General features: G+C 38.5%; 1 protein-coding gene across 3 annotated transcripts in view; it reads right to left on the reverse strand.

Annotated features, from left to right (window-relative positions):
- RERE (arginine-glutamic acid dipeptide repeats) overlaps positions 1–19,041 on the reverse strand; it is a 254,992-nt gene that overhangs the window by 113,755 nt on the left and 122,196 nt on the right. For all 3 annotated transcript variants that reach the window (XM_074892540.1, XM_074892538.1, XM_074892539.1), the window contains exons 4-6: positions 12,046–12,151; positions 10,470–10,566; positions 6,707–6,811 (exon numbers count right to left, since the gene is read on the reverse strand). In XM_074892540.1, the coding sequence (XP_074748641.1) occupies positions 6,707–6,811; positions 10,470–10,566; positions 12,046–12,151 (308 nt within the window). The remainder of the gene's footprint in view (positions 1–6,706; positions 6,812–10,469; positions 10,567–12,045; positions 12,152–19,041) is intronic.

The following is a 19,041-nucleotide window of genomic DNA, read 5'->3' on the forward strand; positions in this document are numbered from 1 at the left end:
TGGGGAGCTGGGTTCCAGCACTTTTTTATACCTTCTGCGAGCGAAATCCACGTCGATTTAAAACAGGCTTCTAAAAGCATGTTCTTCCTAGTTTGTGAGTGGCTTTGAAAAAATTACATTGATTAAAAAGGCTTAGCGGTTTTCACAGATGCAAATAACAGAAGCTCCACGTTTTAATATACAATTTTTTGGTTAGGAAACAAAGCAGCAAGCTGATTCACAAAATACTTTTATACCTGTTAATAATGCAATATATGAGAACATTTAAAGCACAGGAATTCTCAGCAACAATGCCATTGCCATTTCCAAGCACGTGTGAACACAAAGTGAATCCAAGAGGAGCCAGACTTGACTCTGTTTCAACTTCCTTCATCATCCTTGATTTTTGCCACTCCTGTTTATTAATGTAATTTAAAAAAAATTTCTTAGCTGCCCATTTCTATGAAGGTAATATCCCTTCCCCCTACAGCATAAAATGCTTTAATTAGTATACCTGCCTCCGTTTTAGAGCATCTCAGATGCCTGAATTTACTGTGATACTAGAGAAGGATAGAAAGTTTCTCAAATTTTGAAGTTTAAAAGGCAGAAACAGATTAGGCAAAAAAAGATCAGGCCACAGAACAACCCCAAGTTTTCTCTCAGAATAATTCAGTGAGAAAATTTTGTTACAAAATAGGTGGATACACCTTTCCTGTTGCCCAAAGTATGTTACCTCCCACTCCCTTTTTGGAAACCTTCACCAACATAGTCTGGCTACTTCAATGAACCTGCAGTAATAATTCAAACGTTCAGTAACTTGAACATTTCAGCTACTGTGGCTCTGCTAAAACTAACTGATGCTACCAAAGCTCATTCATAATCTGAAGGAGCCATTCCCAAAGATACAGGATAGAGGGGCTTGGCTCACACTTGTAAAAAAAAAAAAAAAACAAAAAAAAACCAACCAAACCCCACAACTTTAAAAACCAAATACAACCAACCATGATAAAAGTTCCTATGTTTTTTTAAAATACTAAGCTATACTAGGCTATTTATTTAAAAATTCCAGAAACACCATGAAGTTTTATAAGCTGCTTTTAAAAAGAGAGACAAAACCACCATAACATTTTATCAGCTCACTTCTGTTATAAAAACATTACAAGAGGCACCGCATTCAGAAGACAACTGTCTGACCAAATTTTCCCAGACTACAGACTAGAAAAAAATAACTACTCCAAGTATGTTGCACAGTCTTTACCAGCTGACCCATTTAAGAGCACTTCCAAGGCCAAATGTATCTGGTCTTCATTTCAACTACAGCTGAAACATATTTCTGGATTTTTTTGTCGCTGCTGTTCTGGATTGGGGTTTTTCCCCTCAAATTCAAAACATGAACTTGAGAAAAAGTTCTCAGCTTTTATGCTACCCTCCAGTTAAGAAATAAATTGAGATATGGACACACAGAAATAATGTATTCCAAATGGTACTAATAAGTGTCATATTAGCCAGAAAGAACCACCCAAGAAAGTTATACATCCATTTATCTAAATACAGTTTTTTATGAGGGTTTTTTGTCTGTTTGTTTAAAAGGAATCAACTGCAAGGCACTTCCAACACATGACAATACCTACTGACACAAAGTGAGGGTGCTCAGCATCTTCCATAATTCTTTCCCAGGAATATTAGACAAGAGCAATACAAAACTATTTTGCTGTAATTTAGTAAGACATACAGAAGCCATCTGTTTCACATCACATGGGCATACCATACAAACAGTCCCCAATCTCCCCCATCAGGAGGATTCCTGGTTGTATTTAAAATTGCTAAACCTATTAAAAAAAAAAAATTGGACTTGTGATACACTGTAGGAATTTTCTTGTTTCAACAAAGTACACCACAAACTCTCGGGGTTCTACTAAGTGTAAGCCTAATAAAAACTCATTTTAAGGCTCTGATTTGAGACATAAGGATGGATACATTTAAAAACTGTTATGATCATTTCATCCTCTATCACTGCCCTAGGCACTATTATATGCATAGAATCCAAATATTCTGACTGCTAAAAATTAACCAGACAAGAAGATCAAAATAGCAAAACAGAGCTCTGCAGTCCTCTTGAGCCTCTGTTTGCATTGTGGTTGTAGATACCAATTTATCATTCAACCACAATTTTTTATAAATAAAGGCAACATTAAGAGGAAGCTTTGAAAACCCCTACTTACACACAATTCCACACTGGCTTCTTGACTTTGTAAGAGTATATACACTGTTCTTCTCCATTTCTAGACCTGAAACTTGTACTCCACCCACTACACTTTCATTGAAAGGAGAAAACCAAAACAGGCTCTGGATTCAGACTTTAAACAGAAATTCCCTCCCAGACAACAAAATAGTAAGCCATGAAGGACAAGGGAAAAAAAAAAAAGAGCAAGTCACCTTCAATTTCACTTTTGGGAACACTCCTCTCAGACACACCAATACTGATTCAGCTTACAACATTACCCATCAAGAACACTTCAGAAGAAAAAGATTAAAAATAAAGAAAAAACAAATGTGGAATAAAAACAGAGACGAGATCCTGGTCTTCCCAAAACATCTATTCAGAAAATTCACCCATGCCTTGAATGTTTGATATTATTTTGTTCTACAATGCAAAACAATGTTGTGGAGAGTAATTTTGATTCACAGCCATGAGAACTGTTTGTACAATAATATCTGATTGTTTCTAGTTCCAAGTAAAAATTCAGTAGCATTTAAATCTATGTATAGTTACAGTTGTCAGTGTCAAAACTTTGTAATGTCTTTATTTACTCCTGAGATCAAAGAACTGATTGACTAGTACACACCAGTACACTACACAACCAGGCCAGTACCAATAGTGGCATCTGGCATGTCTGCACCCTTGAGTCAGATAGTTCAAAGTTGTTTCTGTAAGTCCATACAGAATGTCAGAGTACAAAAAGGAAGGACTGGAAAAAGTTCTTGCCAGAATCAGCTACATATGGCACTATACTACAGATCGGGTAGGAGCTGGGGTTGTAGGAAAGGAGTGGTAAGATATGAGCTGGTGACAGACAGCTGTCTGAGGTCAAGTGGCATGTTCAACAGCTCTCCCGAGCCTTGTTGCATATTTCTTCTTAATAGGCAGAGCTGAGTTCTGACTCAAATACCAAAATCAACAGCTTAACTCAAGCTGGTGCAGTTACTGATTTTCTGAAGTGGTATTACAGAATCAGAATCCCAGAATCATCTCAGTTGGAAAAGCCCTTGAAGCTCCTCCAGTCCAACCACTGACCTCACACTGACCGTTCCCAACTCCACCAGATCCCTCAGCGCTGGCTCAACCCGACTCTTCAACCCCTCCAGGGATGGGGACTCCCCCCCTGCCCTGGGCAGCCCATTCCAACGCCCAACAACCCCTTCTGCAAAGAAATCCTTCCTAAGAGCCAGTCTGACCCTGCCCTGGCGCAGCTTGAGGCCATTCCCTCTTGGCCTGCCGCTGGTTCCTTGGCTCAAGAGACTCATCCCCCCTCTCTGCACCCTCCTTTCAGGTAGCTGTAGAGGGCCATGAGGTCTCCCCTCAGCCTCCTCTTCTCCAGACTAAACCCCCCCAGTTCCCTCAGCCGCTCCTCATAAGACATGTGCTCCAGACTGGTACATCAGATCTGTTTTTCTTTATCCATTAATGCTTCTTGACTGCCATTTCATACACTTTGACATGCTTCTACACTAATTTCAGGGCATGTACAATTCACCTAACATCACTTCTTTGATAAAGCATTGGTCTCATCTGGCCATTTGAGGAGCCGCAAAAGTTTGAGTGGAATTCCATGGTAGTGAAATCAGTGTCAGAGCAATCACTTCTCTAAAGAGACATGAAAATAATTATTTTAATGTACTTAGCATAAAATGAATTTTCTTTCTCTGCTGGCTATACAAGCTTAGCAGACGTATTCCCACTCTTGAGAGCCAGGAACATATTTCAGGTCTACTTACTAGCTTGATTAATGCTCTATTCAAGGTGGTAACACCCAACCTCTAGCTTTAAGATTAGTTTAGCTTTTTATTCCACAATCAGATTTTTCTCACTGATGTGAGAATTACTGAAACATAGCATGTAATTTTACCAAACTCTGTAGAAAAACTCCCAGCTAGATACACACTGTAAAGAAAAAAGTAATCCCAAAGCACACAGGTTTACCACTTCCAGACCACAGAATGATCAACAATAGGATCACAGTTGATATTTCCCAAGCTAAACCTATATTCAAGCAAGCTTTCAAATAGAAAAAAAAAAAGAACAAAGCACACTTTCCTTCAGCACTGTGTGCTCCATGAACAAAAGGGCCTCTTACTATATATCCACCACACCAGTGTTTTGGATGTTTTGGGGGTCTGGGATTTTTGCAGATTGTTTTGCAAATAGAACACATGAAAACATAGAAAAAAAAAGTCAGATTCCCAACACACTGAGCTGCATTTGAGAGTCCTGGAAAAGTACATGAGCATCTTATGCTGAACGCAAAACAAAATCACTCAAACAGACAGATACAATCTACAGCTTGAGCTTGTTTGGTCTATGAATTTATCCTACCACACATTTCTACAGATCAGTTGAGGGGGTCACACTGCCGTATTCAGAACCTTATCTGCAACAAACTATTACTTCAAGCTACCATGAACATTTTCCATCCTTTTCCCGTGAAACAAACCACTACATGAGAAAAGCTAATCAAGGTGAAGATGGAGTTTTGTTTTTATAGACAAACCACCAACAGGTCATCCTGAAATGCACGTTATAACACTTTTACTTCCAGAAGTAAAATAAATCTGGAATTAGGAATTCAAAGCAGCATGCATTGTAAGGCAGCAGCAAACACAGAGGTCAAAAATAATCAAGCAACCTAGACTCAGCTCCTTTTGCTAAACCATCCCCCATTCCAAGAAAAAATACAGACTTGAAGAGCTAGAATTAAAATAACAAACCCTGGCTGCAACCAAATGAAGAAAAACCTACATTTTGAGAACTGGCTAGTCTGACTAATTAGCTGATCACTAAGTGCTATACTTTGTCATTTTATTGATCTTTTCAGGCTCCGTCATTTCCTAATAGCTGAAAGAATTAAGAGCTACTTCCACACAGAAGGTAGGTTTAAAACTGCACTGACAACCCGCATAAATGGCATTTCATAGGAGAAGTCATCCATTAAACGCAGAACTTGAACACGAGTACAAATAGGTCATTTAGCATTTACACCCTCAAAACTAAAATGCGTTGAAGTGCTAAATATAGGGGTCAAGCATGGTGCTGAACATCAGAGAGGTGTATCATGACAGACTTCATAAATGCCTTGCCCTGACGGACTGCTCAAAAAAAATACACAAATGATGTTGCAAAAACATTTTAACATATTGCATTTTAAAATATAGGATTTCACGCCCTTTTCCCAGAGCTCAGCACCATACACTAGCAAGATTACCTCCTAATAACTTACACTGACAACACCTGAACGTAAACTGGATCAATTAAGGGAGTCTACCTAGTGCAATGCCCTGTCCCAGACATATGGACAGTTTAAGACTCTTCAGAGTCAGGTACAGGAAGCCTCATAAATAGGCAATTACATAATAATATGCCCACACAGAGAGTTTCTTCCTAACTGCAAGCAGTTAGTGGTTGGCTATGCCCTGAAGCGTAAAGATTCATATCTGCATTAAAAACAGTAAATCTACCATGTAACAATTTGAATATTTATTATTTATATGCCTAGCTAATCCCCACTTGATATTTTTTTCAACAATATCTCTAGAAGTCAAGGTCCACAGCTAATTATGTTTTCTGCACTGGAGGAAACAATACCACTTTCAGTCAGCACAGACCTCGCTGAGCCCTGTTACTCAAGCAATCTTTTACTCAAGTGCTCATAGAAATATGCCACTAGACAACAAACTCTTTAAGGCTGGTATTTGTAAGGCATTCTCTGTGTTTACAAAACTACATAAATGAAAAAAAATAAGGGTCATGGTTTGGACCTGAAGAATAATGAAGGTACAGTCTAGTACCAGCTTTGGTTTCCAAACCCAGCTGATAAAGAGTGGTTGGACAACTCCCAGGCAGACTGAAGGAACTGCGGAATGAAAGAGCACGCTGAACATACCCTTCTTCAAATATGCATTAATTCCCCAAAAGAGTTCTTTCTGTACTTCTAACTTGCTCTAGGCCAGCAAAGCATAAACTAGGAACTGTTGATATATGGACCCTCTATGAGTATTTACACATGAAAACATGAATTTCCACACTTAAACACTTTCAATTTGATTTCTTAAAGTATCTAAGTTTCAGCATTGCTTACTAGAAGATGTGAATGTACTGTTTAAAAGTATTTTCAGGGGTCTGCACTCAGCCAATGAGCTAAGAATTCCTGCTGATGTTTGCGACCTTTAAAAAAATTTCACAGTTTTAGAAAACCTGTTTTGAAGCAGTATGTTATTTACCCAGAGATGCAACCAGATGTCATGACTCACTGCACAGTTTCGTTACCTACTCTTAATTCTTCTCCTATACACACACTCAGCAGGAAGATGTGGCTTCTCCTCACATTCCCTGCCACCCCACCTTCCTATCAGCATCATAGCTAATGTTAACTTTTTCTCCCCTGAGTAGTTTTCCTGTTCCTACAGGCTCAGATCAGCAGTAAAGCTTGCCTTGAAAAGTCATGTCACTTACCTTGTCTCTGGATTATAGCCCAGGATGTAGAAAAATGAATCCACTCGGGCTTTAAACTCTCTAGCAGCAAATATGTCAGAGAAATGGGAGATATTACACTTCCCTCTGAAAGAAAGAGGGGAAAATGGTATTAGAACTCTATCTTGAATAACAACTATTTTAATTAAGTGCCACTGCAATCTGTGTATAAGCCACAGACATCCTTGTGTTCTCATAAATGTCTAAAACATCATAAATAAAAGCCTTTTGTAACAAATAACCATGCAGATTCTTCCCATGGTGGAAAGGGAAGAAAATTCAGTTACAGTGTCTCAGATGGTGTTCTATAAACATTCATTAATTCTCATTCAGCCAGCACACAGTCCTGAAGAGCCCAAATTTAATCAGACTAACAGACAATACCTACCCTAGAAATACAATCCTGAAGATGTCTTATTTTCAAAGTTTTTACAGTCCTATTACACTTGCATCTTTAAGGAAGCTTCAAAAATTCTACTAATCATATTATTTGGGAAGTCAGCTTTTTATTTAGAAAGCTAAATAAAATTTCAGTTTAATAATACTTCCAAATAAAAAGCAAAGCTATGCTATTTTTCACAGCATTGCAATCCTAACAATGCAAATTCCAAACACACTGAAGTTTCTGCCTTCTAATTCCACACATAAGACAGTAAAACACATAAAGACATTTTTTTTAAAAAAGAGAGAAAAATGGGAAAAGAGGATTTATTATCTTGTTCTACAACAGATTGTTAATAATTTTTTTTAATATAGCTTGTTGATGAAGTCATTATCCTTAAGCATGAAGACTAGCTGTAAGAAGTTGCATCTCATTTCCTCAAGGGTTTGTTGGACTGTTAATGTTCGACAGCTGCTCGTGTTTTGTCATTCAGTGCATTGCAGTTTACTGCCGCCAAGTAAATCAGATCAGAAGCGGGCAGAGACAAACAGGCCAGACAGCCAAAGAGTTAGTGCTTTTTATCTAAAGCTGATTCAATGCAATAAACAAAGCACAAGATTTTGCTCTTTTTCAGTATTTCAAGCTTTCTAGTGTTAATACAGATAGCATCTCTTTTCACTTGTACTTACTCAATAGTATTTGCTATTATAAACAAGCTGCTATGGGACGTATTTAACATTGTAAAAAAGGTTTGCCAGCCTTGGTTAAAATTGAATGAAAAGTGCTATTGCCACCAGTACACCAAGATGAATAATTATTTAGCCTGTAATACTACCGGATTCATTTGCCTTGTCTTCTCACTGAGCTTAAAAGCCCTGCATACTTGAAAAACTGCACTAGGAAGTGGAAACGCTAAGCTTGCTTCCCTTCCTAACCTTTTCGTGGTGAAGTGCTTCCACAAGGCTTACCAACCAACAGCCACTGCGAACCTGCCATGGAACATGAGCTCGCCCATGCACAACATCAACTACTACAGGTGAGGAAAAAACACACCAAAAGGATGAAGGATGAATAAAGTTGCTGACTGTTTTAAGACAAAATCAATACGGCTATCCTGTGAGCTGAGGCTGCATAATTGTCCCTATGATTGCCTAATTCTCAGTCAACTGCCTTTCTGGCACAGGACAAAGCAACACTGGATACTGCAGGGGTCACGCCAGGTTGTAATGGAACATTAACAAGGTCCATAATTGAGATGTCACACAGAAATACTGAAAGACAAACTTGTTCACTACTATTTATTTTATCCCTGGTGGCTGAAGCTGGTTTCTGAGTTTAGTCATTTAGAAAGAAAGAAAAATGAAAAGGGGTATTTGTTTTGCCATTTCAAATTAAATTCAGATTTTAGAAGTATTTGGGGGGAAAATATTTAGTTTCTTTCAGTAATTCATCTCACCGTTAACAAGCATTTTCCAGGTAAGCTTATATTATCTATATTCATGAAAGCAGTACATCTTGTTCATAGCATTTCAGACAAGTAGTACTACATATTACGACAAAGATTTACCATATAGGTAAAAAGGACATAACTTTTATTACAGACTTCCACAGGGATCTATGAGTATCCTCTAGTTAAATTTTTCCACTGGTTAGAGCAGAAGATTGGTAGTTACAATCATTGGTTTTATTTTCCAGTTTGTCACACAATGAATTGTGTGACCAGAGCCATTTGTTTGCAGAGGGCAGAAAATTAACCTTGTATTAGAATAAAATAGAATTTCATGTTAACCCTCCTTTCACGCATCACAATACATACTGCCTAGTCTGTGTTCTCAAACGGTTCGAATTCCACGTGCAATTACCCTTATGTTCATCTTGTACACTGAAAATTACATGTATTAATCACAATTTGCTAGAAAAGAATCAACAAAAATATAATCTTTATCCTGCAGAAGCATGTTCTCTCAATTATCAGCATCTTTAGATACCATCTACAAGCCTGTAAGAATTATCAAAAGCATGAACAATTCAGAACACAAGGAAACAACGGTGAAAGCATAAGCCAACAAAGAGAAACAAAAGCGGGATTTGAAAGGTGTCCACGGTATGCACTTCCAAACAAAAACGATGCAGATGAAGCACAGGACACATGGAGGAAGCAGTTTGGTCTTTCAGCAGCCTTCACTCCTTTCGGAAGGGGAGAAGAGAAGGTTATTTTTCAAGTTTGCCTGGTATACACATATATTCTATTTTTATCTTTCCATTTTTATCCTTTCTTTAAAGAAAAAAACCAGAAAGAATGTTGAAGAGAAGTTAAAATCCTCCCAGGGAAAATTCCATCCACACAGTTCAGCTTCTCTCTGTTAAAGCAGACAGTTTTCCAAGATTGGTTCCATCAAGACAGCCAACCTCCTGCTAGCTTGTTTCTAAGCATGCTGATTTAAAATTGGAAAGTGACCTTCTGTAACTCAGAAAAGGCCCTGTGGAATTTCATGAGATTACAGTACACCACTGGAATTTTCTGAGTTTATAAAAAAAGTCTAATCTGTAAATCAAAGACTTCTTCCCACCCATATAACAGAAGTTGCAGCTAGTTTGTCTTGAAGTAAGTGGCTTCAGCAAAGTGACTCTGAACAAAAAAATGTCTCCAGATGGTTCTACTGAAACACCATCTGAGCATTATTATCAGGGAGATTATTCAATTTGCATTTTGACAATATCCATGCATGTTTGGCATATTGAAAATCTGCTGAAAAATAATGCCTCGCTGTTTCTATTTGAAAACATTTTTAAGTAATGGTGTGTCCCTTCAGCCTAGTCAAAGGTTAGCCACTGAAGTTAAAAACTCAGCGAGCAAAAAGAGCAGCAACCTCCAGGGAAGGGCAGACAGTACAGAGAACAATACAGGGGTCCATTACCTCCTGTCTGTACAGCTAGTTTTTAATGGAGCTCTTAGCTGAGCTGCAACAATGACAAGTGCCTCAGAGAAAAAGCCTTGAACGCAATTTAATCAGGGCGACATACTAACAGTCACTTTGCTAGGAGATGCTATTGTTAATAGTGAAATCAAACACAGAGGAGGGAAGGGTAGTATTTCTGCGAGAACTAGCAATAACCTAAATTGGCAACGATGGGAAACAATATCTTCTGAGCAACATTGATTAACTGAGATTAAAACGAGATTGTAGAATTACAGCTCCTTTTTGAATGAGAACAGATAACAAGTTAATTACTGTAGGAGATGAGGAGAAAGCTGAGCAGTATGCTAATGATCCCCACAGAAAACCAGAAAAAGCACCTCGCTCTCAATAAGGTTTTTCTCATTCACTTCTGAGCCACTGCACCACATCCTCCGTAACTTACCTGAGGGCAGCAGCGTGGTAAGTGTCAACGTAATCTGAAATGAAGAGCTCTCGATTCTTGATAACTGGGTCTGTAATAACAAGCTCTCGTCCAGAGTCTGCCAGAAAGCAAAAACACAAACAAAAAAGCACCAAGACATTAGCTGTAATGTGAAAGCATCTACCATTGCCATTTTGCAGGTATTTTTAACAGGTCAAAATTTGAGGATGTTTCTTAGAGACTCCTCAGTGTTAAAATGACAAACATTCAGACTGTTTACATGACCTGTAAGGTATGGAAATAACGTGATACCCATTTTTACACATGAATTCTCCCTTGCCATTTATCAAGAGATGAAAGAGGTTTTAGGGGTACTGGATGACATCTTATCCACTGACCACTAGAACTGGTCATTCCTAACTGAAAGGAACCAACAAATTAATTTATCACTGACTTCTGGTTTCCAGGTTAAGGTTTTGGTTGTTTTGCCTATTTAATCTCAAATCTTCAACAAAATCTTGACAGTACTAACTGCTTAGTGCTCTGGCTTTGAGATAAATATTGACGTTGATGTTCAAATACAGAAAATTCTCAGTGTTAACGAAAAACTGGAAGACAACTTTTTCCATGGCTTCTTTATAATACCTTTGAAGAACACACAAAAATACTTCTCCACATGCACAGAAGTGTGACATAAAAAAGCAGAGACATTATCAAAAATGCTCGTTTTGACACTGTGCCTATAATCCCATAGTTAGAAGTTTCAAATAAATTAGTAAGAGAAATATTAGATTTGTGCAGCTTTTGCTAAACACACACGCAAAATGTCCTTAACGCCTGCAAAAAGGAGAATGTAGGCTCAACTTTACACTGTCATGCACAGAAAAGTTGCTGTGTTCCACATTTCAAGGATCAACTTTTATCATCACAATTCACCTTGGAGTATCTTCAGAATTTTAACAGTTGCCTCAAGGAAATTTCCTGGTAAGAATAGAAGCAAATGTTATGTCTCCCCTAGAGGCAAGAGATAAATGACACTGGGATATGTACTGAAGTTTCTCCTGCTTCTATTAAACCCAAGATCACACTTGTTTTTGCAAAGAGAAAAGGGGGAACTCAGCTACGAGTGGTTCAGTTACATCACTTACTGCAATATTAATCACAGCAAGTATTCATACATGCAATGTAGCATGAATGTAAAAAACATAGTTCTCATGACACTATGGCAGAATCACAAAAAAACAGAAGAGATGCACATTTCTTCAGATAACTTGGTCTTCAGCCAGTAAGATAGTAGTACACTGTCCAGAAGGCCTACAAAGGATCAGATGTTTTTTTCCCTACTCTCTCAAGGCATTAGTATAATACAGCACAGTATTTAAACCATACCAGAAATGCATCTGATTTATAGCTATGATGGTTAGTTAGAACAAACAAGGCAGGTAAGAAACACTATCATCCATCCTCTAATACACTGTTTTCATCAACAGTCCTTGCTTCATATCCCTATGCAGAAGTGTTCTTGCTTTCTGGACTGTTCAAACTTAAAATTCAGAGTAGAAGTAAAGAAAGCCTTACTCTACAGAGCCTAACTTACCATTCTCATTGTGTCTGTCCTGAACCAAATGCTGATAGACTGAATCTGGGACTTCAGACTGGCGATAGTACCATTTGACATTCATAAGGAGGTGGTCCCGTTTACTCTGAAAAAGAAGGTCTAAAGGCATTACTAAAAAGGAAATCAGACCACATCTGACACAATCTTCTAAAGTATAAAATTCGTATTCACACTGGAAAAAACCTAAGGCAAGGCCCAAAAGGAAAGAAAACATATTTCTATGACAATGAAACAAGGGCAATGTGCTAATGACAGACACCTTTCCAATTCGACAAAGGCAACGGGAACCTATGACTGCATCCTCATGCAGTTGTAGCTCTCTATATCTGACCAGCAGATACTGATCTATTCACTCACAAAAAGAAGTGGCAGGGGTCAGAAGAGGATTGGAATTTTTGGCCTCATGCAGCATGATCTTAGTCTGCTAATTTCTACAAACAAGAAGTATTTATGGCCAAACACGGAAAAAAGAATACCAATAGTAACACAATTCAATGCAACCATTCTTAACAGTTGTAACTAAGAGATACCAGATTTTTTCCCCAGAAGGACAGATGGATTCAGACATAATCATAGATGTTCTTTATTACACTCCTTTACCCAGAAGAATAGGATGCTGCACTTCAATCCCAGTAGCGACAGACTGACTGCTCATGTACCTCACAAGACCAACAGCAAAATTCACACAAAACTATTTTCCTCAAGTGCTCCTTTTTCATGTAAGAATCCAACTAATAGTTTGTTTCTTCTTAGAAGGAAACTGAAGCATAAACACCACTCAAAAAGGGAATTTTTAGATCAACTTATTACAAACTCTCTGCTTCAGTTTATCTTTGAAACCCTTGGTAGCCAATTCTTTCTACCACTCCAAAACCCTTGAAGAAAGAGAGGAAGGCCTAAAGGGAAATTAACATTCTTCTGGCATGAAGCAACTGCAAGCACCGTTTGTTTTTTCTGGACTACAGTTCTCTAGACCTTTCTAAGACTGCTCTTAAAACACTCACATTTAAGAGTTAAATCACAGGTTACTGGACCAGAAAGTTCCGATCGTCTCTCCTGTTCACACCAGCCTAGCTGTTCCAGCTATTTCCATCCTTTCTGCTTAATAAACAACATCAAAATCTTTCCATTAAATGCACTTTTTGAAGACTTTGATTAAAAACACATGTAATACCGCAAAAAAACTGCTAGTGGCAGCATTGTGCCAGAAAAAAGTTTGTTAACTAATCCACTGCTACCACATGTGCTCCATGTACTGAATGCCTCAAGAAACATTCAAGAACATACTACACATATTTGTGCTGTACAGGAGAAACCCGAACCTCCTTTTTTAAATAACACATTTGCAGTCAAAGACAACAAGCTTGTCTAATGCATAAAAAACCCACACAAGAACAAAATCTGAGAAGCAACACTGGTTTCTGCTGCCTGCTGTTCAAAAAATGTGGTTGCAGACTTTCCTGTTCTGAAATAAAGTTCTGTGCCAAACGAACCAAAAAAAAAAAAAAAACCCACCCAAAAAAGTAAATGTTCTGTTACCCTCTTGCTAAGAGTTCATAAATTCTATTAGTGCTAACAAGAACAGCATGTGGCAATGATGAGAAACATTAACCCAGCATTTCTCTGCAAATTCCCTTTGAATTTCTTAGCTGAAATTTTATTTTCTTCTCTTTCTCTTGTGTTACACAAAGACCCGACAGCACACTCAGAAACCATCGCTTTGTGGCACAGAAACTACCCACTTGTATCTACGGATGGTTTACAACAAGCATCAAGAGCTAATGCTTCGATTTTCTTGGCTTGTGCCACTAAAGTCAGGTGTCTTCCAAATAATACAACACTCCAAGAAGCACTGTAAGGAGGCATAAGCACATATGTATATGCAACCACGAAGGAGGACTACAAAAATACAGTACTGAATTTTGTTGGTGCTGGTGGTTTTGAATAGCAAATTACATCTGAGGGGGGGAGGAGGAGAACTAGGGATCTACACACTGCTCTGCCGGGGGTGGTGCTTACAAATGCTTATCTACAAACCAAATCACCAAAGTCTGAACAACTATCAGCAGCCAATGGAGAGCTCAGAGAAAAGGAAACAAGTTTCTGTGTCTTGGTAAAAAGAAGAGTAAGTCAGGGAGAGGACAAAGGTAGCAAATGCTGAATGAATGGATACAACCTCCTATGTAACCTTACAGCGATTCTGCAACAAAGGGACAGCTTTGCAGAAGGAACTCGGGAAGCATACAAATTTTGTGTGAAGATACGTTCTTTATGTATGCATACACTGAGATTATATGATAGAAAAAAAAGGGAGGGATCAAAACTGTCAAATGTTTTCATTGCCTGGGCATCACAAAGAGCTGCAAGTTGGGAGGTCACAGCTGTATTCTGAATTAGGCCAAGCCTGTAAAGGACATGGTGATGCAATCACTTCCCTTCCCTGTCTCAGTTCCTTGTTTATCACAGAATAGCACAGGGCTTTTAGCAGCACAGGGATGAGGCTGAGGTCACTTAAAGCATTCTGATACATTTGGATCAAAAAAAAAAAAAATCAGTGGTTGGAAGTGAAGTTTTACCACTTGCTGCCCTGAGGGACCATCTCATTCTCTTCCCTCCTCCCAAAAGCCCATCCCAGTTTGTCATTCAGTCAATGCAAAGAGAAGTTTTTGCTTATTGCTGTGCCTCCTCTAAGCTTCACTGCAAACACCTAAATTCCCCAATATGTGTTTAAAAAATGGAATAGCAGGGGATTACACAAGAGCTTATCAAGAATATTGACACATTAACACACAATGAAGGCAGGCAATCTATTTGTTATGTTTTGCAGTATTTTATCACCTTCTCATTCAAAAATCCCATACTTTAGGAAAGCATAACATCTACACGCAGTCCGGAGCTTTTTGCTAGCTCAAGCACTTCAATCTGATGGGAAGGTACTAATTTCCCATTTTGAAACTTTGTTCCCAGACTCACAGAATGCCTCAGCTGTTCCCTTCACTGTGTTTTATTCCAGACCTTAGCACTTACTCTGCACAGTGGAAGAGAACAACAACATTTCCTCCCCTGAAATCAGGTTCACAGTCAGGAAGAACACGGGGAATGAGATTGAATTTCAGGAGGCTGGCTGAATCTAAGAAGTTTTCAGGGAAATGATGAATTGCCCTACACTGCAACCTGCCAACATGAATGGTATTGACTTCTTTAGGTTCATCATGTAGTTGTGAGGCATTGTCAGAGGGGAAAACTACAAAGAAAAAGAAAATACAGGCGTTTTCATAACACAGAAAAGTGGCCTTTCTTTCATTACACTTCAGAAACAAAAATAACATATTTTTAAAAACTATGGAGGAAAGAGATGAAGGTAGAATTACAACCAAAACAGATAATAAAAACAAGAGACAGTCAATCTAAATGAGGTGTGGAAGCATAGATTTGAAACCATTGCATACACCAGCTTTCTATGCTTTTAACTTCTAAAAACTAGATTTTATTAAATAAGCATTTTAAATTAATTAAAAGTGACAGGAAAAGATTAACATGGCCAATGTACGTATCTTTAAAAATTATCAGACTCATTATATATCTTTCAAAATGGAAAGCAGCACACGCTCCACGATGCCGACTGCTCTTCATCATTTGAATCCTACAACACACGCACGTGGCACGACTCAGTGCCTCTGTACGCAGGGACTGCAGCAACAAAAATATCATCTGCAACTGAGATGTCCAGAGAAAAGTCTCCGGACAGTGATGCAACCAAAAATATGCTGACATACTAATAAATGCTGCTATTTGTGCTCTGCTGAGAGCAGTTGGGTTTGGGTTGCGGGTTCTTTGGCTGGGGATTGCTGATTTGGGGTTTTTTTCTTGGGGGCGTTGTGATCTGATCTCATTCCTAAATACCTCTTTTTACCGTGATTACTGCTTTTTGCCCAATTAATTTAAAAGCTTCAACTTGAGAAGTATTTTCTGTAACTACTCTCCAACGTGCACAATTTTGTGGGCTTTAACCTGAAGTTTCAATCTCCCTAAAAATACAAAACATCTATCAGAATCTTGTTTTTCACATTTATATCCTTCATTGCACAGAAATTCCTAGACATGCTATTTTGTCAGCCAGCTTTCTAAATATGTATGTCATTTACAGAGCAGACTATACCCAGAGGTGTCAAGGCGCCAGCTTCTGTGGTAGACTATTTATTTTAGAACCAGGCACACACAAAAGAAGCATCCCCTGGTTCATAAAGTGGTTTGGTGGGGTTTTTTTACACTTTTACATATGAAAAGCTGCAGATAGTCACATGTCAAATTCAGACTTGCAGAAATCACAGCAATAGCAAAGTGCTTTAAAGGGTCTTTCTGGCAGCTCAAACAGATTCGCTGTGCTACACAACTCCATTCTCCCCTTAAATGAAAATATTGCCTATTGCTGCAGTACTCAAAGCTCTCATTTGGGGGTTTTGTTGTTGCCCCTGTTTTGGTTTTTGTTCCCTTTAAAAACATGAATCAGTTTTGGACATTCAATAAGAATCAGATAAAATCTGTAAATGGATTAAAGCATCCCAGTTCACAAGCATCTGGTCAACTTCTATTTAAAAATGAGCCTTTCCCTTAAAAGGGAAAAAAATAATCTTGCAGGTTCTCTTTAAAAGTATGAATGCAGTGATTTCCATAGCATGTTACAACTCCAAGGTGCCAGTTTTCTTTTAGAACACACTTGAAAACAGAGTTATTGCACATTACAATTCATATCTTAAGAGATTCCACATTCTCTTCCCAGGGTTATGACTAACCAAATTGTGCAAATGATCACAGATGTCCTGCAGATTCTCTCAGAGGGATTTAAGCAGTATCCTTCATTACTTGCCCTATTTAGATACCACGTTAAATCACAACTAGCTTTGGAAACAATATACGAGATGCTGGAGATGACAGATGGGCACGCTGGAGTCAGTGAATAGTAGCTGTTACAAGGAAACACATAGCAAAATAGAAACAAGGAAAAGATCATCTTTCTGTTCAAACATATCTTCAACAATGAAATTATTCTATCAGGAAAAAAAAAAAATCACGTGATTAATTCTAAGCCACCAAATTCTTTGTATTATTTTAACAACATGTTAATGATTTTAACAGTCCCTCCGCTGTTCAAAACAAACATCTTACGCATTGCAGCACAGAAGCTCTGGCCTCACAAAGCCAGTTTTGAAGTGGACATTATTTTCATTTTTTAACACTACAGATTGACCCACTCCTTTGGGGCACTGTTCGCTCCCCAAAAATTTTTTCATTTCACACAAGCAAGTCTAATTATGCTCCGTGACACAGTACTAGCCCGACTCCAACACCAGCGGTAGCTCTGACTTGCTCCACTTGCTGCTCCCCACCCCGCCCTGGCCCTTCCCTGCCATGTTGAACTGCCACCCACATTTCTACTCCTACTGCTGAAGCATTTTTACACTTACTCGATTTTGACATTTACTAATATTCAAAGAAGGGAGAAAGAAAAATAAAGACCGCTCATAGCAGATCCCTGGTGGGGGGAGCAGAGGAGGGGACAAATGAAACTATCTAGAAATCAGGAGCTAAAGAGATACAGCAAGGATCATTTTTCTTCCCTCTCTGCAATAGCACATGTAATTTCAAGTTCTCAAGATATCTTTTTGTAAGCTGTTTTCTAATTAAATAAGAAACCCGATCAGCTGTTTGTAAGCCAAGAAAACCCAGCTTGGAAATACCGAGGTTATTACTACAAATGAATGTTATTTTTGCAGCTTATTTCATTCAGATGCATGCATATTAATACGTAATTACTTCTTGCAAACACAGAAGCACTGTCAAAAGTGAGAGCTATCAGTATTCAGCAAGAAATAAAAATCTTAAATACGAGCAGTAAATATGGCAGCGTGCAGTTTAATCCTCTCTGCCCCTCAAATACAACCCAAGAAGGCAGCCCCTTTTGGTTCCTGTCCTCTTAACCTGAACCAACACAAAGACTGCAACCTTTAAACCTGTTAGTGTTATCTAATGACTATTCCATCTACAAGAGCTTTTCTAATAGAAACATGCCTTGATGGCTTATCTCAGCGCACAAGGCAGGCCACAAAGAACCGTCGGCTTGATTGAGCGCAGTAATGGAAGGCAGGAAATGAGAAGGCTTGGTTAAGCCGCGGATAATCGATCAGTGTATTCAGTGAAGTGTGAGCTGAGCTGGGAATAAGCTGCCTGGGGTATCAAATACTGCTGTTTCCAGGGTAAAGTCCCATTTCTGTGATCTATGTAGGAGAGAGCATAATTTATTGACAAAACAATATAGGATTTTTTTCACAATATCTTGCTCTTGACATTTTCTGATTGTTTACAGCAAGAATTTCTCTTGTGTCCCTTTTATTCAGAAGTTTAACAATGAAACTCCTTTTGGAATTCATGAAGCCACCTCAGCGTGCTAGAAATTAATTCAGTCTTGTGTACAAATAACTCAGATTTAAAACAAGCATCACACTCACCTTCCCCTGAATTTCAAGCTTCCACACTCAGGTGCGTATGCACATGAACGCTCATACACCTGCGGGGACACACCTGTCCTGAAGACTATCAAGAAACAGTCATTTTGCTCAGAGCCGCTCTGCTTTGTCGAGAATATTTTTTGTTCTAGATCTCTACTACAGTTTCTACAGAGTTTGAAGCAAAACTGTTTGCAAACAACGCCAAACATTATACAGTATAGACAGGTTATTTGTAGACAGAGTTGCTTCCTACGTAAGGAGAGGGGAAAGCACACAAGTCCCATAATCATACCTGTAAATCTCAGCCTACACACATACTGATATACACATATACAAGTATAAAACAAGGTTTGCCTACATCTCGAAACAACTGCAAAACATGGCCAAAATTAGTCTTAAATCACGACTCATTATCTGCAAGGTTGTGTTCTGTGCATTGTGGGGAGATGGCCAGATAGTCAAAACCTTA

Source organism: Strix uralensis, chromosome 23 (genome assembly GCF_047716275.1).
Source record: "Strix uralensis isolate ZFMK-TIS-50842 chromosome 23, bStrUra1, whole genome shotgun sequence".
NCBI classification, from domain to species: Eukaryota; Metazoa; Chordata; class Aves; order Strigiformes; family Strigidae; genus Strix; species Strix uralensis.